This window comes from Alexandromys fortis, unplaced genomic scaffold (genome assembly GCF_014885135.2).
Source record: "Alexandromys fortis isolate MF-2015 unplaced genomic scaffold, M_Fortis_MF-2015_v1.1 scaffold_21, whole genome shotgun sequence".
In the NCBI taxonomy this organism is placed as follows: Eukaryota; Metazoa; Chordata; class Mammalia; order Rodentia; family Cricetidae; genus Alexandromys; species Alexandromys fortis.
Genome location: NW_026067905.1, coordinates 1,726,975 through 1,749,469, shown reverse-complemented (window position 1 = coordinate 1,749,469; position 22,495 = coordinate 1,726,975). Strand labels below are relative to the sequence as shown.

The 22,495-nt window shown below is 42.4% G+C and overlaps 2 protein-coding genes and 2 long non-coding RNA genes across 7 annotated transcripts in view; 2 read left to right on the top strand and 2 right to left on the bottom strand.

Moving 5' to 3' along the window:
• The window catches only part of Pyroxd1 (pyridine nucleotide-disulphide oxidoreductase domain 1), a 23,144-nt gene extending 10,243 nt beyond the window's left edge, over positions 1–12,901 (top strand). Inside the window, exons 4-12 of one of the 2 annotated variants that reach the window (XM_050135292.1) lie at positions 764–892; positions 2,919–2,992; positions 6,339–6,499; positions 7,946–8,046; positions 8,840–8,972; positions 9,987–10,096; positions 10,462–10,584; positions 11,529–11,666; positions 12,428–12,901. In XM_050135292.1, the coding sequence (XP_049991249.1) occupies positions 764–892; positions 2,919–2,992; positions 6,339–6,499; positions 7,946–8,046; positions 8,840–8,972; positions 9,987–10,096; positions 10,462–10,584; positions 11,529–11,666; positions 12,428–12,676 (1,218 nt within the window). In that variant the 3' untranslated portion in view covers positions 12,677–12,901. Of the gene's footprint in view, positions 1–763; positions 893–2,918; positions 2,993–6,338; positions 6,500–7,945; positions 8,047–8,839; positions 8,973–9,983; positions 10,097–10,461; positions 10,585–11,528; positions 11,667–12,427 lie in introns of both variants that reach the window. The other variant, XM_050135291.1, reaches the window with a different exon arrangement.
• Positions 1–22,495, bottom strand: part of LOC126497343 (uncharacterized) — a 249,664-nt gene that overhangs the window by 14,012 nt on the left and 213,157 nt on the right. The gene's annotated exons all lie outside the window — the stretch shown is intronic.
• Positions 12,817–22,495, bottom strand: part of Recql (RecQ like helicase) — a 30,114-nt gene continuing 20,435 nt past the window's right edge. For all 3 annotated transcript variants that reach the window (XM_050135285.1, XM_050135283.1, XM_050135284.1), the window contains exons 6-15: positions 20,658–20,856; positions 19,514–19,680; positions 18,733–18,814; positions 17,741–17,889; positions 17,532–17,649; positions 16,932–17,070; positions 15,789–15,880; positions 14,722–14,941; positions 14,281–14,410; positions 12,817–13,554 (exon numbers count right to left, since the gene is read on the bottom strand). In XM_050135285.1, the coding sequence (XP_049991242.1) occupies positions 13,444–13,554; positions 14,281–14,410; positions 14,722–14,941; positions 15,789–15,880; positions 16,932–17,070; positions 17,532–17,649; positions 17,741–17,889; positions 18,733–18,814; positions 19,514–19,680; positions 20,658–20,856 (1,407 nt within the window). In that variant the 3' untranslated portion in view covers positions 12,817–13,443. The remainder of the gene's footprint in view (positions 13,555–14,280; positions 14,411–14,721; positions 14,942–15,788; positions 15,881–16,931; positions 17,071–17,531; positions 17,650–17,740; positions 17,890–18,732; positions 18,815–19,513; positions 19,681–20,657; positions 20,857–22,495) is intronic.
• Positions 17,896–22,474, top strand: LOC126497340 (uncharacterized). Its single transcript, XR_007590588.1, has 3 exons — positions 17,896–18,430; positions 18,985–19,159; positions 21,402–22,474. It is a non-coding gene; the product is annotated as an uncharacterized lncRNA (long non-coding RNA).

The following is a 22,495-nucleotide window of genomic DNA, read 5'->3' as shown; positions in this document are numbered from 1 at the left end:
ATACACATATACATATACACATACACATACATACATACATATACATGTTCAATGAAGCTTGTCCCAGGGGGGAAATGATCATTTTAATTTGAAGTCAGCATAATCAAGAGATTCTGTTAATGCAGACCTTTGTTCCAGAGGAGGAAAGCTAGTTTCCATCAGACTCTCGGCATGTATGACCAGTGCTCATTACACTAGAGAATGTACACCCCTCAATTACCTTGTAATCACTGTTGTTGAAAGGAGCTGCTTGTTGGTCCCAGCTGCCCAGAACCGAAATAATCACATAGGAACTGTATTAATTAAATCACTGCTTGGCCCATTAGCTCTAGCTTCTTATTGGCTAACTCTTACATCTTAAGTTAACCTATCTCCATTAATCTGTTCATCTCCACGAGGTCGTGACTTACCAGCAAAGTTTCAGGGTGTCTGTCTCCAGTGGCAGCTCCATGGCTTCTCTCTAACTCTGCCTCCTTTCTCCCAGCATTCAGCTTAGTTTTCCCCACCTAGCTCTGTTCCCCTATAGCTCTGTTATAGTTCCTTTATTTATCAATGGTAATCACAGCACACAGAGGGGAAATCCTACACACTGTATCTATCAGTGGTAATCACAGCACACAGAGGGGAATCCTACACACTGTATCTATCAATGGTAATCACAGCACACAGAGGGGAATCCCACTCACTGTCACTGAGCATCGGCCGCCCATGTGTTCTTTTGTCTCAACTGTTTGCTTTTGCCTTCCTTGCCCTTTGTTCACAGTGTATCGTCACAGAAGACGGCCGTCAGCATGTGTATAAGAAACTCTGTCTGTGTGCTGGAGCTAAACCAAAGTTGATCTGTGAGGGAAATCCATACGTGTTAGGAATCCGTGATACCGACAGTGCTCAGGTAATGTCTTGTCTTAAGGGCGGGTCTACGAAAGGGAAAGAGGGTCCCTTGTGAATGCTGTGCTTCACTGATGTTGACGCCACACTGTCTCCGAGAGGCAGTGCCCACCCACCATTCAGAGGCCACAGAATGGTTGTGTTTTATTGTTGCCAGCTTCACTTTGGCTAATGATTACATGGTTTTAGCTAAAATTGACTCCTTGCTCTTTTGGCTGTGACACTCAAAGATACCAAGACCGTGCTTGGCCTTACACTTTACATCAACACACGTTCATCATTGTGTACTGGGAATATGAGATTTGCAGCTAAACAGTATAACAATCATTTCCCAGATTTCCCAGAAAAATTAATAATAATACTTCTAAGATTTTTGTGACTGTCAGAACTTGCTTGGCTTGTTGCTCTGCCCTGTAAGAAGCAAACCCTCCTGTACAGCTAACTTTCCATGAAACACAGCAAAAAATATTTTTTTCATTATGACAGGGCTTATCCGCTCTTGTTACCAAGAAGCTCTCTGGTTTCATCTCCACACCCAGCAAGGATGTGATTGCACTGCATTTATATGATCCATATTCTTTATAAAGTGGCTAAGGATTTTCTCCAGGCTGCTTATTCTAGGGTAACCACTCAGTGCTCCCCGAGTAGGGTTATTCTATAGTAACTACTCAGTGTACCCCAAGTATGGTTATTCTACGGTAACCACTCAGTGCACCCCAAGTATGGTTATTCTAGGGTAACTTCTCAGTGTACCCCAAGTATGGTTATTCTAGGGTGACTAATCAGTACCTGTGTGATGTGGGAAGTACTTCTGTATATGTGTTGCTTTTATTGATTAATGAATAAAGCTGCTTTGGCTTATGGCAGGGCAGAATAGAGCCAGGCTGGAAAAGATATATAGAGAGAGTAGGCAGAGTCACAGAGATGCCATGTAGCTGCTGAAGGAGGAAGACATCCCTGAACCTTACCAGTAGGCCACAGCCTTGTGGTGATACACAAATTAATAGAAATAGGTTAATTTAAGATGTAAGAGTTATTTAATAAGAAGCCTGAGCTAATAGGCCAAACAGTGTTGTAATTAATATAGTTTCTATGTAATTATTCGGGTCTGGGTGGCTAGGGTAGGAATGAGCAGCCTCTGGTTATATCCATGCATGGTTTAAATGTATGCTTTTTATCTCTGTGTCTGTGTTCTTTATTGAGCTTCTATAAGACCTGACCCTTTATGAGCAGCAAATTAAAACTTCAGGGTTTTGTCTTGTAGAATTTAAGCCAGTTTTAGTCAGTGATGTATGTTTTTAAGTGAAGTTAATGGTGGTAGTTACTTAGAAGGGGTAAATGAATTCTTTGTTCCGAAGTCACTCTAAAGCAAGGGACACCTGTATTTGTGAAGTGCCAGGAGGACCACAGGCTACTCTGAGTTCATCTTAATCATGAGGGAAGGTGGTACAAGAGGCATTGTCATGAAATGATAACATTTCTTGAATTAATGCTAGGAATTCTCTCCCTGCTACTCTTAAGCTTTGTATATGTCATGTCCCATATGTGTCCCATCATCCTGACACAAACACTGGGAGAGACAGGGACTCTTTTACTCTTTGTAGTGGACACCATAGGACATAGAAAGTTAAGTAGCTCATCCCAGGTCATCTTGTTAGGAGCTGCTAAGGCCAGTGACTCCTAATCCATGTGCCCTGAGTCTCAGTCCTGGGAGCTGTAGAAGTGGGGGACTGCAGGGAGGCCTGAAATGGAGCCTGCTTCTGACAGAGGTGGAGTCAAGCGCAAGGATGAGGTGATGCAGACAGCATCCCTTGCCGAGGTCCATGGGGATACAAAGGCAAGAGGTGCTGCAGTCACGGCCACCTGGAAGCAAGAGAGGCCATAATGCTAATAGGGAGGAAGTGTCCTGAGACAAGGGAGTACATTTTATTTTGTTGTCCCACTGTAAACTGTAAAACACCCATGTTTAGAATATTTTCAGTGATGCCTCTATTTTATCAAAATGCTGTCTGATTGTTTCTTCCTAACAGGAATTTCAGAAACAGCTTAGAAAAGCCAAGAGGATAATGATTGTCGGGAACGGTGGCATTGCGCTTGAGCTGGTGTAAGTGTTTCTCTAATACCACGGCTGCTGTGAGAACGATGATGCTTTGAGCAGCAAGAAAACACACCTTAAAGTCAAGAGAAATATACATACTTTCCCATATGTTTTCAAAGAGAAAACCCACTTGACTATTTAAGTCTGCAACTTGAGTTATACAGGATGTAGGATGTGTTTGACCTTGCTGGTCTGACTCATGATGTGTTCTCTGAGTGGGCACTGTCTAATAACCTACACGTGCATACCATTAGTAATGCACCATGCGTTACTCACGCATCACCTGTCCAGGTGGCGAAATGAAGGCGTAAGTCACGAACAAGGCAGCACCAGTTTGGAGTTATGATTAATAGGGTGTTATTTATTTAAAGGGGAAAAAAACTTACAGATCACAATCCCAGACAACAGCCATCTGCACAACCAGGAAGGGAGTCTAGTCTCCAGCGGAGCAGGAAGAGAAGAGAGTGAGCAGAGGAAATAGCCGCTTTTTTAAAGGGAGTGAGACCACGCCCCAATGGGCTGGTATCACAGCAGCTATTGGTTGGAGGGGCGGAAGGACCTCCAGCAACAGCGAAACCCAGCATTTCTCATGCTGATTAGAATGTGTGTTATTCCCAACTCTGGAGTTTTGGTCTGGAGAAATATTTGAGAACACATTAATACAAATGTTTTCATCTTAAGATACTTCAAGTTCCATAGACACAGAAATGTTCCTCTGAAAGCTGCATAGCAGACTCAGTTTCCTCAGCAGTTCCGCCTGTTAGCCATGGCTGACGAGAAGAGTAGATGGTTTTCATGCTAGAAAGTTTGGTCGATACCAACTTGGAATTAAAACAAATTTGAGTCTAAACTAGAAAATCGCAAGTATTCACGAATTCCATTCCAACTGCCAGCCTGGCTTACCTGTCCTTTAGAGGACAGCCACCCACTGGGCACCTGCGCGTGAGGATGGCCATCCCTCGGATGACTGTGGCAGTTGTGCTATGCAGGGAAACTAGGGTCCACCCAGAAGCTGAGGTGAGCAGAGAAGTGAAGGGATCGCACATGTTCTTCTAGCTACTTCCAGAAGCATCCAGTGGGTATCATTACTGTAACTTCCATTGGAAATATTTTCCTGCTCAGAATCTCACAGCATCCAACTCTTTCTTGACCTCATTTGGAGACTGGTGATTATTACTTGAGTTAACTTACAGTTCTGTATCTGGAAAGCTCTGGTAGCTGTAGGAAGGTCTCTTACCATGTTGCTCCTGATTCTGTGATCTGAGTCATCACTCATGATGAAAAGTGACAGGCAACCCCTCTGTTCTGTGCCATTGCATACTCCAGAGGCCAATGCTGTCCTCAGTTACTTCATCTTACCTTTCTCTCAGTTACTGCCCTGCTGATCTTCCAAAGGCAGTTTGATGCTGTCCCTTCTAAAGACACACAACAAATAATTTCCATAATTTCATAAAGTCATAATACCTGGAATGTATTTCTGTAGAGTGGTTTCTCAATTGGAAGTAGCTCCCTGTGTGATGGCACCATGCTTTGATATCTCACTGAGAGCCCTGTTAGCGTTACGGGGAGTGGATTAGTGGGTACTCTTGGGGGAGAGCTAGCCCAGGAGTCTCTCATGATTACAGATGTAATGTGGCTGCTAGTCAGTCATAGGGATGCTATGCCACATTGTTGTATGCTGTGACATTACTTCTAGAAAGAAGTATGAATGAAATAGGAAGGTTTCCAAATTATAAAAAGAAAAGCATTTCATAAGCATGCTTAAATGTGAGATATGAAATGTTACCCGCAAGTATGTTCTCTGCTTTCTTCTGATGAGCAATGCTATACAGCCTGAGAAAGACCAACTCAGATGTCCTCCCAGTAATCAGAAACTCGGTGACTAAGAGTGTTCCTTGGCCTGGTTGGGCACTGGAGTCTTACCCGTGTATCAGAATGTGACTTCAGGTATCGTGGAGTCGCATGCACTAAACCTTTGTCTATTATCTGGCTGTTGATTCATCTTGAAAAATCATCCTGCCAGCCTACAAATAAAGATGGCAGTACTTTGTACCATAACAATGGAGAAAATTGGGGTAACAAGATGGCTTAGCAGGTACAGCCCCCAAACCCATCCATATAAAGATGGAAGAGCTCATTCCAGTGTTGCCTTCTGATTTCCACATATACACCATGATGCATATACAGACACACGACAATAAACATTTTTAAGAGAATAGACTCCATAAAGTTGTACCAACTTCACATGCATGCAGTGACACATGCACCCACATACATGATGCACATGCAAGGGCAATGGAAGTTTTAAATGTTAAAGGATACATTATACTCTTTGTTGTAAAATCCAAGTGTCCTGTGGTAAGAGGGCTGTGTATCCAGTTTGTTTAAGATTGTCCACATATACATTAGTTTTACCATAACAGTTTACTGAATAGCAGCAGAAAGTCCTGCAAATTTTCCTGATTATCTGAATGATGATGTTCATCAGGGAGTGGGTGGAATGCACTCAGCATTCTTAGTGTCCAAACCTAGATAAATAAGGTGCCGGGAGCTTGGTTAGCTGGTGAATGGTGAGAGGCCAGCTTGCTTTACAAAGGCCTGTGTTTTTCCCTTTACATTCCTTATCTTTTTCTGAACAGGATCTCTTTAGCTAGATGGTCTGGGTGAGAGAATTTAAAGCAGGTGGTAGTTCTTTATAACTGCTTGAAGGTGTTACAAGCAAACCTCCTTCCAACCTTCCTACATGAGCATCTAGGAAAGTCACCAGACGAAGCAGTGTTTTCAGTGCCCTTAGGTCACATCATCCGTTCATACATACATACATACATACATAATGTACATACAGGCATACATACATACATACATACATCTGTCACTGCTTCTGTCACAGCCAGAAAGTACCCTAGGACCCTTGGAGTACATATCTATGGCTGTGTTGTCCACTGAACACTGAGAAGACGGTCATTGTGATGTATGTTATGTAGTACTCCGTACATGTCATCACTGGGCTCTTTCAGTAAAGTTGATAAACTTGCTTGAGTATGTATTCTACTTTAACTCTTGTTTGTTTTTTTAGACAGGGTTTCTCTGTAGTTTTGGAGCCTATCCTGGAACTAGCTCTTGTAGACCAGGCTGGCCTCGAACTCACAGAGATCCACCTGCCTCTGCCTCCTGAGTGCTGGGATTAAAGGCATGCACCACCGCCCAGCTAAACTCTTACCGTCCTTAAAGTGAACTACACTCCCCATTATAGTCTGTGCTTTTTACTTCTGCTGCACAGGACAGTCATTATTTGCTTGCAGAGATTTTTTTCCCCGAACTTTTCTACAGGAAATTGTAACATTCTTCCTAGGTATGAAATTGAAGGCTGTGAAGTGATTTGGGCCATAAAGGATAAAGCCATTGGGAATACTTTCTTTGACGCAGGTGCAGCAGAGTTTTTGATTTCAAAGCTCATGTCTGAAAAATCAGAGGCTAAAATTGCTCATAGAAGAACCATATACACCGTTGAAGGTAAGTGCAATATCTGGCTTGCTTCATTCACGGATGAAACTAATTTTTAACTATAAGAAAATTCAGTAAATAGTATTTAGGGGGCAGGAACATGGATATTTAATTCTATGTCTTTTTTTATTTTTTTATTATTTTATTACTTTAAAAAAAATACCAATCAAAATTCCCACTTCCCCCCACCCCGATTCCCTTCCCACTTCCTCCACATACCCTCCCCTCACTCCCCTCCTATCCTAAGAGAGGGTAAGGCACCCTGCTGCCCTGTGGAAAGTCCAAGGCCCTCCCTACTACATCTAGGTTGAGCAAGGAATACATCCAAAGAGAATAGGATCTCAAAAAGCCAGTACATGCAGTAGAGACAAATCCCAGTGCCATTATCATTGGCCCCTCAGTCTGCCGCAACTGTCAGCCACATTCAGAGGGACTAGTTTGATTCCATGTTCGTTCATTCCCAGTCCAGTTGGAGTTGGTGAGCTCCCATTAGCTCAGGCACATTGTCTCAGTGGGTGAACCCCTCATGGTCTTGACTTCCTTGCTCATACTGTCCCATATAAAATTTTCAGATTAGAAAATATATTGGGGGCTGGAGAGATGGCTCAGTAGTTAAGAACACTACAGCTCTTTCGGGAGACCCAAATTTGATTCCCAGCACTCACAAAGATGCCCACAACATCTTTGACCCTAGTTCTGAGGGGTCCAGTACCTCCTTCAGGCCTCCAACGGAACCAAGAGCACGAGTGGTAGACATATATGCAGGCAAAGCACCCACACACACAACAAAAATAAAAAGAAACATATAAAGGGTATGATGGCATACCCTTAATCTCAGTACACAAGAGTCAGTGGCAGGCTCTCTGTGCGTTCTGGGATAGTCAGGGCTATAAAGTAAGATCCAATCTCAAAACAAAATCTAAACAACTTTTTCTTAGTTATTTTAAAATGAAAAATAGACATTTAATACGCATAGGCATTTTAAATTAAGTGAAATAACCGGGCCATTTGCATCTTGTCAAACAGTTGCTACAATTGAGCAATGCCCAAGACTACTTTCTAAAAAATCCACTGAGAACGATACCCACTAGTTTATTTAATAGACTTCAAACAAGCTTTGGGCTCATAAAATTCTAAGTGGATTTTCTAAGTTTTGGAGAGGCTACAGATTGATGGAGTTTAGACTCTAATAGCTAATTTTCACACTCTTACATTGGCAAGTGTGTAACCCTGAGACACACTGGGTGCTGACACAGTGTCAGTGAAAGGTCACCATTCTGTCACTGTCACAGAACACTCAGTGCACAAAGCAGCAAATACAGAGACGTGCCACCTCGCTGCATGTCTGCCTGAGAATCAGGACGTTGCCCAAAGGCTCCAGAGATGACTGACTCTCTGGAGAGATGACTGACTCTCTGTCCAGCCATTTTAAAATCATCTGAGTTCATTTCTTAGGAATGAGAAAGGAAAACAGAACCAAAGCTAAAGTTGAAAATGTGGGCAGTGCCCTCGGACCAGACTGGCACGGAGGCTTGGATCTGAAAGGAACAGAAGAGGTATGTTTCTATCAACCAATGCCACCCATCCAAATGCCAAATCTCTGGGTCACCTGACTTTAAGTGTACTATGTAGGAAAGGTCTTCAAACCCACTGATCCAGATGCCCACCCAAAATAGCGAATATTTCCCTCTAACTGCGGAGCTGGAGATGTCTACAGGGATAAACCACAGTTCTCAGTCTTCTGCTAAAGGTCCCTTTGATGTTTGCAGCACCCTAACAAAGTGCTTACAAGGGGTTACTAGGTGGAGTCAAATAGGTCATATTTTCATTGAGTAAGTAGGTAACTTGCTTTTACTTAATAGATACTTTCAATTTTTTTAAGTTACAAAATTGCTGTCATTCAAATATTCCAAGAATACAAAAGTGTCTGTATTTGCACTGAAACCTTTTCAGGCTTTGGTGGGTAGAAGGGGAGCTGGCTAAACGGAGTCTAACTGGGGATAAGAATAGTGTGAAATCATTTTCTCCAGAATTCCTGGGACTTCTAAGTTTGCAGTTTTACCATCCATTTAAGAGTCCTTCAGCGAACACTGCTGCCTGCTGCCTCCCTGGCGTGAAGGAGGCGAGCTAGCCACACCGCAGTGAAAACCTGTAGAATTTCGTGGATTTCCAGATTGCCTCATCCACTTGCCACGTCATGCTTGGCAGCGCTGGGTGGATTCTGCTCACCTTTGCACACAGACTCTGAGAGGCGTATTTGGGAGCATCAGCGTGCTGTACTTATACTACGATATCCGTGTCTCAGCAGGCATTGTCTGGATTGTGCTGACCAGTATTCATTTTGTCCAGTTTTCACACAGTATTCACATTGAAACCAAATGTGAAGTCAAGAAAATCTACCTTCAAGAGGAGTTTACGATTATGAAGAAAAAGCCCTTGACTTTTCCAAAGGATCAGCATAAGTCAGTTACAGTTGATAAAGGTAAAAGAAAAAAATATTACTCCTTAAATTAATCATGATAAATAAATATATACATTTATTTATTTATGTATGTATGTATGTATGTATTTATTTATTTATTTTTGAGACAGGGTTTCTCTCTGCCTCCCTGGCTGTCCTGGAATTCACTCTGTAGACCAAACTGGTCTCAAACTCAGAGATGTACGTGCCTCTGCCCCCCCTAGTGGTAGTATTGAAGGCATGCACCACCACTGCCTGATGTTACATTTTAAACTCACATTTTCATATAAAAATTGGTTAAAAAAAAAAACCTTATTCTTCAGGCCCTTATTTCACTGCTCTTGGTTAAATTTTCTAATAAATTCCATGTTATGAAGCTTTCCATTTTATTTGGGTTCACAGTATTTGGACCATTACAACCTGACCTAGTGAGTTAGTCAGTATATCACAGACCAAAACAAAATAGAAGCTTTCATAAGTAACACAACTGTAAGTAACATAACTTTTAAATCAAATTTAAAATTCCGTGTTTGGGACTAAGTGCAGATTCCTGGTCTCATTATACACCACGGAAGAACTCCTCCAGGCACAGTCTGTGAATTATCAACACGGCAGTTAGGCGGCTAATGTTCTAGAATCTTCTAGTCTTTTCTAGGAAAAAGAATGGTAGAGTGGGGTTGTGGACAGTGAGGAGAAACATCAAGAAGAGTGGGATTAAATGCTGAGTGACATGAAATACCAATCAAATTGCTTCACAATTAAATTTAGAAAGTAATCATCAGTTTAAATTTACTGTTATGTTTCTGCCCACATCCAAAGGACTGTGTTTAGTCCCCTAGAGCACTGTGCTTTTGAAGCTGCCAAGCACAAAACAGTGTCATTGCGCTCAGCTGTCCCAGCCAGAGGACCTTCTGTAGTCAAGAGGTGTCCTAAAGCCGCCTGCCCTTTCTGTTTCTGTTCCGTTCACGCGATATTGAGAGTAACTGCTCAAGATGATTCTTGAGAACTGAATTCTCTTCTTTTTCTTTTAAGAAGTGTGGCCTGTGTATGTGGAACTAACCAATGGGAAGATCTACGGCTGTGATTTCCTTGTCAGTGCTACGGGAGTCACGCCAAATGTACACCCTTTCCTCCACGGAAACAATGTAAGGTGAATTCTGTCCACTTCCTAATCTTTATCATATCTACTTTTCAGGCATCATTTTAGTTAACTGTAACCTAAGATGGCAGCAACTCTTGATTTACAGTATTTTCTACTTAGCATCCCTAAATACTTACAATCCAGCTTAAGTATTATCTAAAGATGTAATGTCCAATTTGTTTATCTAAAGGTTGATGGAAGACTGCCCTGTATGAATTCTCAAAGAGTAAAGTTTACAGATCGTTATATTAGCATTTTAGCATTAGAAGTGCTTTTATCTTTCTGATCAGAGCTTGGTTAACATGTCCAAGCTTGACTTGCTTAAACTTCCTGTTTTTGTCATCCTAATGCTAATGACAAACTATTTAGTTTGATCTAGGAGAAGATGGTGGCCTGAAAGTGGATGACCAGATGCGCACGTCACTTCCTGACATCTATGCTGCTGGAGACATCTGTACTGCATGCTGGCAGCCGAGCCCAGTCTGGCAGCAGGTGAGCCTGCACCTATGACCATGTGTCTATGCAGTTCCCTGTGAAAACAAAGCAGTTGCTACCAGTGAACCCAAGTTTCTGTTCCAGCTTTTCTCCTCTTTAACTGGAAGGGAAGCCATCACTGGTGGTTTGCAGACAAGTAACAGATTCCCACTTTAAAGTCATTTCATATTGCAGTAGATGGAAATGTTTTTAATTAGAAAGAGTTGTGGGGTTACCTTTCTTTTCTGCTTGACCCCTCCAGGACAAATTATAACTTTATGTCATAATCTGATACAAGGGAACAATAGCTCAAAATAAGCAGATATCCCTTATTCTGAGTGATTTTCATATTTCTACATTCTGATTTGCATGAAAAACAATTAGCTTTATATCACCCACAATGCAGACTTAGGGGAATTTAAGGTTCAATGAATTCCTGTCAGGTGTATTCAACCCATGGCCGACAGGATGGCTCTGGATATGGCCCGGCATAAAACTGTTAATTTATTATGATGTGTTTGTGATACAGTCATGTTGACTGGTGTTCACTGTGACCACTAAAGATAGCACGATCTGGAACAAAGTCACTGGAAGTGCACATAAAGGAATTTCTAAGACTGAAACTGTGGGGAAGATGGAGTAGAGTGGGTATAAAAGCTCTTGTTACACAAGCCTGGAGGCCAGAGTTTGAGTTCACAGACTGTGTAAAAGCTGGAGTCATCATAAGCTACTATAACCCAGCATGCCTATTGAGAGTCAGGAGGCCAGCTACCAAACAGACCCCTCCTCAGAGTGGAAAGCAAGCAGGGACTCAAGTGTCCACTGACACTCATACACGCACATGGCATGCGTGCATTCACATTCATGCTCGCATGTGCCCATACACATGCACACACATGGATGATACGTTTTATTCAGATGATAACCAAAAGTAATATGAAGTACCATTCCCACTATTGCAGATGAGACTATGGACCCAGGCACGGCAGATGGGCTGGTATGCAGCCAAGTGCATGGCTGCAGCTGGTTTGGGACAGTCTAGCGACATGGATTTCAGCTTTGAACTGTTTGCTCATGTCACAAAATTCTTTAACTATAAGGTAAGAATACCCTTTTTGCTTGAAAGTATGGCAACTGTGGCTCTTTTCTCGAATAATTATGGTTTAAACTATGTTATCAAAAATGGGACTGGAAAGATGGCTTAGCAGTTAGTTATTGCCTATCTTGAGAAGATGTGAATTCAGTTCTCTGTTCCCACTTCAGATGACCACCTATAATTCCAGTTCCAGGAGGTCTAACACCCTCTTCTGGCCCCCATGGGTGCTTGCACACCCATGATACAATCACACACACACATACACACACACACAATCAGGAAAGAACCAGGAGCTCTGACAGATGTTTACCATTCTTAGTTCTCTTCCTTCTGAGACGGGTTTCTTTCCTAAACTAGACTTAAGAGAAAAGAGAAAACACACCTACACTTCTGAGGAAGGGTCTGGTTCAGTTGTATAGTAAATCTTTAAGCCATGACTCAGGAAAACGTGGTTCACTTTGTATGTGTAGACATCTACAACGTTTTTAAAGACTGGGTAGCATTATCATCCACATATATTTTCTAGTTTCAGTGTTAAAATATTAATGATGAGATTTTTAATGTGACTGTAGGTTGTGTGGCAATGTTATAATAATACAGAGTATGTTCATGCTATGCAAATGCTTTCTTTGGGCCCCTCCCACTGCGAGACTACAAAATAGTTTTTTCTGTTTAAGCTACTTGACCCAGATAACTGGACATTATGTTATTTGTGGGGAGTTGGAAGGAGCTACTCCAAAAAATGACCTTTTCATCCTCATGCAGGTTGTGCTGCTGGGAAAATACAATGCACAAGGCCTAGGCTCAGATCACGAGTTAATGCTGAGGTGCACCAGAGGACAAGAGTATGTCAAAGTCGTCATGCAGAATGGACGCATGATGGGAGCTGTCTTAATTGGTGAAACTGATTTAGAGGAAACATTTGAAAATTTAATTTTAAACCAGATGGACCTTTCATCATACGGAGAGGATCTCCTAGATCCAGATATCGACATAGAGGATTATTTTGACTGACATTAGAATTTCTTCAGGAATAGTAAGTTCAAAATAAGGAAAAAAGAAACAAATTGGAAAAACTAACGCCTGCACCAAGTGAATGGCCCCACAAATCAAGAATGCAGAAGCTAGATTCCTGGTTGGAAGGAGTCATGAACTTTCACAGTGAACTCAGTTTAATGACTAATTAGCAGGTGAACATTCCTGATACAGAATTGACAATAAACCTTGATTCACACAAATGCACCTGTGTACCAGATCCTTCTTTGAACATCAGAGTAAGGCCAGGGCTTCAGGAGGCTTGCTGTCTTGATTTACTTAGAACATGCCGAGTCTTCTTGCTGACACCCTTGGTACTGGTGACTGACTGTTTTCATCTGAGCTAAAACAGCAGCTCTTCCGGTCAGACATCATCTGCATTGCTCAGCCTAAAATGGCACCATCTTGGAAGGGTGAGCCTATGTCAGCATGGTATTGCTTTAAAGGGAGTCACACCAGAAAACTAGCTAGTCACAGCAAGGCAAATGAGCTTATGACACTTACATGGACTTAATCTCAAATATATCACTTAGACAACTTTGCATAAAAGATGTATTTTTCATTATTGTATACTGTAAAATATAATTCCTGACCTCAAATTTTCAAATGATCCTGAATATCTTCAGATAAGCTCTGAATATATAACTTTATATGTATAAAATACAAAATTGTTTCAAAAATTAAGCATAAAAATGGTCTAGACATAAATAATGTAAACAGTCATTTTGTGCAAGATTAAGTGACACTCAGGCATCATCCAGCTTCCTTTTCTTAGCCCCAGACGGCTGAATCCTGTTTGTGGACTTCTGGACGTCCCTTTTCTCCTCGGCATGCTCCGACGCTCCAGATGACGCAGCCTGCAGCAGAATGACAAAGCAGCACCTGTTAAGGAAGCTCTGCTGATCAGCTTTCTTGTGAGCCTTCCAGTCTCAGAATTCCCCTTGTGTATCAGTCAGTTCCTATCTACAAATTTCTATTCAAATATGGGCAACTGTCTTAAATAAAACAGGGATATTGTAAATTAAAACAAAACAAAAAAAAAAACCAGAGAGGACATGCAGTTACCTGAGGCTGCTGCAGCACAGACTCGATGGTGGCTAGCAGCCTCTGGAGGACACACTTTATGTTTTTTAAAAATTGATTATTTATTTATTGTTTACATATATGCACACCATGGGGGTCAGAGAACAGCACACAGGAGTAAGAGAATGTCTCCTCCATTAAAGGCCGGCTCACAGGAATCAGTTCCAGGGATGAAGCTCAGGCTGACAGGGACAGCAGAAAGGACTTTTATCACTAAGCCATCTTGCTGAATCCAGCAGAGACTTCTTAACCAGAGGATCCCACCCAGTATTATCAGGGAAGCATTTCACAGAATTAAATTTAAACTGCAGCCCTCTGACTCCTACAATGGGCCAGTCTAAAGCCCTCCACTACTTATCTGTCCAAAATCAAAACCCAGGAAGAAAACTGATAACATTTGTGTCCAACCAAACCTAGTAGAGACCTTGAGGAAGACTGTGTAAAAGCTGGAGTCATCATAAGCTACAGAGACTTAAGGCACATTGAAAATGAAGAGTTACCCTGGCGCCGCTCTGTGTGGACTTCCTCACTTGCATTGTAACAGCATGGGCGTCGCTGCTGAGAAGACTAGCTCTGGGTCCCACTTTCAGATACGAGATGGTGGCGTAAGCTGTGAAACTGTAGTCTTCTCTGTAAAAGAAAGGAGTCAAGCAGAAAGCTTGAAGGAGCCATAGGAAACACTTTTAGAAGAGTATAATTTTAAAAAAATATACTACAACACAAATATAATCCTTAAGGAAAATAAGTTGGGCTTTTGAGGGGGGGCATGGTTTTTTTTTTTTTTAAACTTTTCTGACTTCATAATCAAGGTCTAAGATTATTAGGTATATTGTTTTCTATATGCTTAAGAGTTCACATCAAATAACTGCAGTTGCTGACTCTGCTCCAGTTAGGAGTCAAGGGAAGAAACATGAAGACACAGAAGACAGATGGCTGTGTACTTGAGATACTGCTGCAGGAGAGCATGTGCGATGATTTTCTCCAGGTCTTCCCGGGGAAGGACCGGGGCTACAACACCAGCCACTCTCAACTTGGCTGCTCCCTTTCCCATCCAAGAATCGATGAGCTTCAGTGGAGTGAGCTTTTCATTCAGTGCCTCTGCCTGCTGCAGGATCTTGACCAGGTCTCGGCAGTGCTGTGTTACATTCCTTTTCTCAGACACTGCAAGGACAGAGAACAATGGCAACAGCTGAAGTTACACTGTGAGCCCTTTACACAAACTTCTTTTTGTATGCTTAGAATTAAGACACGATGATCCTTATCATAGAATAAATTCTACTCCTAAAAGTCATGTAGGGATCATGGCAATGTAAAGGTGACCTGGTTGTCAAAGGCTGCAGCATGCTCCAGACATCACTGGGAGGTGTGCACTGCAGAGAAAGCCTGCTCTTTCTTATCTGATGCTGCAATTACACCACACTCTGAAAGCCAGTCTGGGCTCCGAGGGAATGTTCTGGATAGAAGTCCTCAAATACTACACTAGCATCCTGACTTACACATAAGGTTCACACGAGTTTGGCCTCTATAAGACAGTCTTGTGAACTGGCAAATTAGTGTCTGTAGCTGTCAAGTTAAAAGTGCAGAGAACTCTACCCACTGAAGCACCAGAACCCAGGGTCCTCCCATGAGAACTGCTAGGTCCAGCTTTTCAAGGATACAGCACAGACCAGAAGTTAAAACAGCACCAGGACACAAGTTCCTGTATGTATTGTATCAAGAACAGAGACTATGCAGTACTACAGACTGTCATGGCATTAGCCTTTTCTTATGTTACAGAATTTCTATCCAGAGGAATTCTAATTTTTCCTTATTTCCTAAAACCTTAACGTCCTCAGTATAGTAATATAATATGTGTGCATATACATTTGACTTACCTTTGTATCATTTTTAAATCTAGAAAATTCTAGTCATAGTTTGTCTTTTAATTCTATATGGAGGCACTAACCCTTCCCACATTTAGCCCGCGCTGCACTGAGGGTCTAAGAGTCTAAGTAAATAGCAAGCTTACAAATGTCTTTGCAGCAGCTGTCACACATTTTGTTACAGGCATCTGCATTCCACACTTCATCGAAATGTTGTGCTATCAACACACGCCGGCACCTGCAGACACGAGAGGGAGAATCACTCATCACTCAAGCCTTCAGGACCTGCTCCAGAGGAGCGCATGTGCATGGCTGTCCTGCGGTCACAACAGCACAGATGTGGTGGCTCGGGCAGTGCAAGTGTGCTATCTCATCTTCGTATAAAAGTCTCACAGGGTCAAAGTCAAAGTGGGGGCAGACTGGATACTTCTGGAAGCCCTAACCTCAGCCTTTAACACTGTCTAGAGCTTGCCCACACTCCTTGGTTCCTGGTCCCATCTGCCTTCAGAGCCATCAACTGTGGCTTCTCCCATCACAACTGACCTCTTTGTCCACTTACAGACCCCTGTGTTTACAATGGACCCATCCAGGGAGTCTCAGGAGACTCCTACTTTCCCAGCAGTATGCTGACAACCATCACTTCAAAAGTCACCGGTCTCACTTTGAGGAGAATGTTTTGATAATGAAGTAGTTTCTTATATTTTAGGCTAAATCTGAAAACAGTCTTCATAGGAGTCTCCTATGACAAAGAAATTCTCACTTTCTCCTTCCCTGTGACCACTGCAGCATCAGTTGGAAAGTAAATGTGGTTTTTATCACTGGCAGGTCACTGTTTACTTGGACACTTCTGAGCTCTTTTGTGACAAGTATTAAAGACACAGGATGTTCTCGGCCCTGGGGCCCCAAGGAAGCCGAGAGCTGTAAGCAGAGACTGCCATGTATTTCCTAATGAGAAACTTGACCCCACCCTGGCTTATTCAGTGACTCATCACCAGGGTGAATGGACATGCCTGAACTTACCTCCCCAATGCCTATCTTCCCACACGCCCTTCCATAATCTCTACAGGCAACAACACACCAGATCCAAAGGAAAAACTCCTCATTCATAGCCTTCAATAGACTTGAAGGAGGACCTCAAAAACGGACAGAGCCTCTTTTCTCAGAGGAGGGCAGTCAGGGGTCCAGGTCTCTGCCATTACAGTGTTCTGTGCTAACAGCGGTGCATTCAGTAGGTACTCGACGACCACACGACATATGACATGCTACATACAGGAAGGCACGTGGCTCACTTGCTTATATTCTGGCAGTATGACACCATCTCGTACAACTTCTGCTGCCCTACATTCTCCATGACCACCATCGAGCTGATCCTGAATATGTCTCCAAAGCCGTAATACAGAATACAGTCTGCTCTCGAGTCATCGCGACCTGTGCTTTGAGGAATCCTCAGTTTGCATCATTGCTTTCAAAAATCCGTAACATGAAAAAGTATACGTCAATTGCTGACAGAGCTTCACAATACAGCTAGACATTTTTAGATATCTGTAAGAGCTACCCTGAGGGTTTGAAATGACTACAAAGAGGATCATCAAAAATCAGCTTATTAATGTAGAAAAACGAATGTTCACGAACAGTTCATTTATAGGTTGTACATGTGAACCTACTAATTAAAACTCCAAGTGGTCGACATGAACATCACAATAGTTTACAACACATAATAAACCATTTTTAATATTCCAACAGAAGGTGTGTAAGTAAGTATAAATCTGGATTTTAAAAAACTTGTTCTAAAAATTACTACCTAAAAACAAGCATTGAAAACTCAGAATTCTCAAGTATGTCCTCTGCCAACTCTCCTAAGATTATTTCTGGATTAGACCCTTACATACCAGCACGGCCACTCTCTTGGTAGTAATTCTCCATGGATTTGCTCATTGAATGGTGGATGACGAACCTCACATCTGGCTTATCAATTCCCATGCCAAATGCAACTGTAGCCACGACCACCTAAAATGTGTTAATACTTGGTTAGTTAATTGAGTCATTTAACTATTGTTAAAGGTAAGTTAGGCATTCATAGAAAATACATATACTTAACCTGAAGTTCATTGGCTGACCACCGAGTATGAACCTTGGTCTTATCTTCGGGTTCCATATTGGCATGGTAAGTTCCTGCATGAATTCCCAATTTTTGTAAACTAATCGTAACTTGTTCAGAGTCTTTCTGAGAAAAACAGTATATGATTCCTGCAGTAAAACATGGTCAAGTATTAGGTTCGTATGCACAGCATATTCTTAGTTAATCAGAACCATGCTCAAGACAAGTGATTTGTCCCAAGGCAGAAAGGGAAATGAGTCACAAAGGCCCCAAGCCCCTGTGCACATACTGACTGTTGGGTATAATCAACGTTTGGTGCTTGCCTTAAGCAGAAATGAACCCTGCACCACCAGCCGGGGTTCCCATGACCAAAAGAGGGTGTCTCTGCAACTTTATCCCCACTACACAGCACTTCTTAAACTCTGTGAGATGCTGGAAAATTGAAGAATCTGCTCATTTGGCTAAAGCACCTTTTTTTGCATCTTGGGGCGGGGGTAACAGTCCGTGTGTAGGCAGGCCCTCGGAGAGGGACAGACACCTGCAGCCTCTCTCAGACTTGACTCAGGAATTCCTTTTCCCAGACACCATTATGCTCTCCTAACCAGAGGACAGTGCTGAAGAGCCGCTGGGCTGTAGTCCTTTGCTCTGAGACGCAGGACAGATGTTCCTAACTTCACCTTGCTTTACCTGGTAAGTATGTACATGGCCCTTTCTGCAAGGTACTGTGTCTTCTCTCTCTCCAGAACATTGCTGCTCACTCAGGAAGTACAGGACAGATACTAACGTGTCAACAACACTGTCACTGGACCTATTCCACAGCAGGCAAGGCAGGCAGCTTTGACTCCCACTATGGCAGGGATGATACACACAGCTAGTGACCAAATGGATGGATTTGATCTCATTTTCAGGTATCAGTCATGCATCACTAGAGGGATTTATGCCATTTCATAAATGGACTCTCAGCCCCCAAGCTGATTTGTTTTTAACATTACCTGATTGCCCTTTGTACCGTCCATTAATGAGCTTTACAATGTCCTCAATAAAGTCATCAGCATTCGAGGGCTTTTGTCGAACCTAGAAAAGCAGGCTCATTAAGAAGTGGATTCACCAGTGCCACCCAAGTTGTGCCTGCTTACAGCCTCTGAGGTGTGAGTCCCTCATGGGAAGTATCCCTTCCTGGCCTCACAGGATGCGCCCGCCTGACCCATTCCTGCCTCTGCCCACCCTCTCTTCTTCATTTTCAGTCTCTGGTGTGTCAGAGATGAGGAAGCAAAGAAACAGCAGGTAACTTGTGAAGATGGATGCTGTTCTATTGCCTGATGCTTTAATAAAAACATGAAGCATAGTATGGAAGCAATGAAATGAAAACAAAATCTGTCCTTATAATCAGAAAGCCACTGGAATATCTTACCTTCCAGAGTAAGTATCAGATAAAACCCACATGGGAAATACTAGCGAACTCATTAGTATGTATGTATGTTTCTATTACTTAGTTACACGGATGTCAGTTGGGCTCTTGGTTTCACACCCTCCTTGTTCTCAAGCATTTTACAAGAAAGAATCTAACAAATATACCGCCACTTGCTCAAACTGTTTATAAAAGACAGTATCACTTAATGCAGAATTATTTTCTGTTTGGCCTATGTGAATTATGCTGCACACGACAGAGATAAACTAAAGCAGCAATGGATGTCCTGACAATTACCTCTTGACATTAAAATGCTTATACTGTCATTATGGAAGAAAGCACAATGAAGTGTAGCCTCTGCATACCTCATAATAAAGATTTGGCCGATTGAAAGATGCTGTGAAAATCAAACACTTATCCACACACAGGATTTTCTGTGCATCCTTCAAAACATGGTTGGTTGCTGTTGCGGTCAGCCCAATCAGTGAGGTGTTGGGAAACTGGCGCTTCAAGATGCCAAGTGCCTTATAATCTGAAAAAGATGACATGGTCTGTCTCTCTCTGAACCCTCAGAGAAGGCGAGCACAGGCGCCCAGTTTCACTTGCAGAGTTAGCTATAACTAAGTTTGCAGGACCTGCCACTCTCCTTGAATTCAGAGATTTTACTGCGTTTTCTTCATAAATAATAATAATTTCTTTACAGAGGTCAAATTAATGCCCTTTTAAAAGCAGGTGTTGTACAGATAGTTCCTCTTGACTGAAATATTTCTGGGAGGTCATTCAGGTTTCAGAAACTCGCATGATGGAAGAGGTCTCTGTGACGTCATACATGACAATAACATGACAATAAACAATTACTGGGAGGGGGGAGCCTCTCCATTAGTGTACCTGCCAGTAAGTCCTACCCAGGAGCCCTGCTGGAGACAGACACCAGAACTTTAGCCGGTAAGCCACAGCCATGTGGCAATTAAAAGAAATGGGTTAAATTAATATGTAAGAGTTAGCCAATAAGAAGCCAAAGCTAATGGGCGAAGCAGTGATTTAATTAATACAGTTTCTGTGTAATTATTTTCGGAACTGCTGAGCAGCCGGGAACCAACAAGCAGCCTCCATACTACACTTCACCATTGAACTACCTCCTTAGCCAAGATTTTTTTAAGAAGATAATGATGAGTAACTTTCTCTAGGATGACTACAGGTTTGGCAGCTGAAGTACTACTAAAATGTCTCATCAATTTTAATTGCTCCAAGTTGGGTGGGATACTGGAAAACCCAGAAAAATAAGAATACCTTTAAAATGCTGCAAATTCCTCAATAAATAGGGAAAAATGAAGACGGGGTCTGGAATGCTAGACATGTTGAATGGTCTAGAAAGCAGTTATCTCGCAGTCTAAGGTGGGAGGCTGCCGCATTGAGGCTGAGGAAATGGGTACCCATCACAAGAGGGGAGAATTTCAACAGAGCAGGTGCTATGCCGAACTGAGCGAGAACCGGTGCAAAGATGCATACCAGGCCTGAAGTCATGTCCCCACTGACTGCAACAGTGCACCTCATCCACTGCGATGCGAGTCAGCCTTCCAGCTTCGTAGGCTTTCTCTAGTCTTGACATGAACATCTTGCTTTTTGCAATTTTCTCTGGAGTCACATAAATCAGCTTTAACTGGGAGTTTCTACTCACCATTTCAGAGTGAACCCATTTCACATGCTCCTATTAAAGACAAAACGGACACAAGCATTGTAGATGAGACTGGTGGACCATGACGCTAAGTGAAAATGGGTGCTCGTTGCTGAAAAGCAACTGTCTGGGGCTCTTCCTGAAGCAGATGCTGGCTCATTAAAACTGAAGCCACATCTCTAAGTGGCAGCTGGGCAAACAGTGTTCTAGTGACTCACTTGCTCCAGATGGCTGAAATAAAATCAGTCACTTGGCAAATACGAGGAGGAAACATGAATGTGACAAGACGCTCCAATAAGGAAAGTGTACGATTTTAAATTGTTAATAGAGCCAAAATGTGAACCAAGTACAATAGCTGTAGCCATCATGGTAGGTTTTACAAGTTCACTCACTACATTTATAATTATACACCCAAGAACAAAAGTATTTATTTTTTTAATTATAGCTATTTTAATGGAGTTATCAAATACTTACTTAACTAGAGACTCTTGGGTTCACTCACCGCTCCACACTCTATAGTATCAGTACTCTAGACAGAACATAGTCAGTGCCGCACTCACTCTCTCTTTTCTCTTCAGGAGAGGTATGCATGAGGTATGCTGAGTAAGATGGCCCAGCAGGCAAAGGAGTCTGTGCCAAACCTGAGAACCTGAGTTTGATCCTCCAGAAACACGCGGCAGCAGGAGAGTGACTCCTGCAAGCTGCCTTCTGACCTCCACGTATGTGTGCACTGTGGCATGCTCATGCCCTACTCCACTGACACACAAAAGTGAAAGACAAAACAAGAGCGGTATACACTCAAAACTTTCCAGTTGAAACATGAGGCCTTGGCTTTGTTCATATGACTAAATCAAGGGGTTAAGAGTATAGATAAAGAATGGCAACTATACAGCAACATTGTTTTCCATTTTTTTACTATTGACACTAATTTGTGTATTCTTAAAGAGTTTGAGAATAGAATTTACAAACAACAGCTTGGAAGTGGTCTGTCCTTATAGATTAGGGTAAGATGGTCCATCACCACACACATATGTGTTGTAACTCATTTTCTGTATTAAACTAGATTAAAGGTTCTGCTGTGTGTGTGTGTGCAGGTGTGCGGGTGTGTGCGGGTGTGTGTGTGGTGTATGCATGTGTAGACATTTACACATTGCCAACATCAGAAGTCAGAGTGAAGTTTCCACTTCAACACTCCCCATTTTATTTTTTAAGACAGTCTCTCACTAAACCTTGAGCTCATCAATTAGACTAGGCTTAGCCAGCCAGCCAGCTCCAGGAATCCCCGTCTCCACCTCCCCAGCTCCAGGACTACATGTGGGAGCCTCTATGACTAGTTTTACACAGGTCCAGGAATTAAATTCAGGCTGCCCTCACTGTCCCCACAGAACCACCTCCCAGTCCCTCCTTGCTCTTTTATAGTACATAACACAAAACATGTTAGCAAATGTTTCCTATGAAGTGCTAGACAGGAGGAGTCTGTCACGTGGACTGCGCATTCTCCATGCACACTCAACTCTGAGCTGCTACACAAGTGAAGCAGTGAGAGAATGAGCACGCGTGAAGCAGTGAGAATGAGCACGCATGAAGCAGTGTGTAAGAGAATGAGCACGCGTGAAGCAGTGTGTAAGAGAATGAGCACGCGTGAAGCAGTGTGTAAGAGAATGAGCACGCG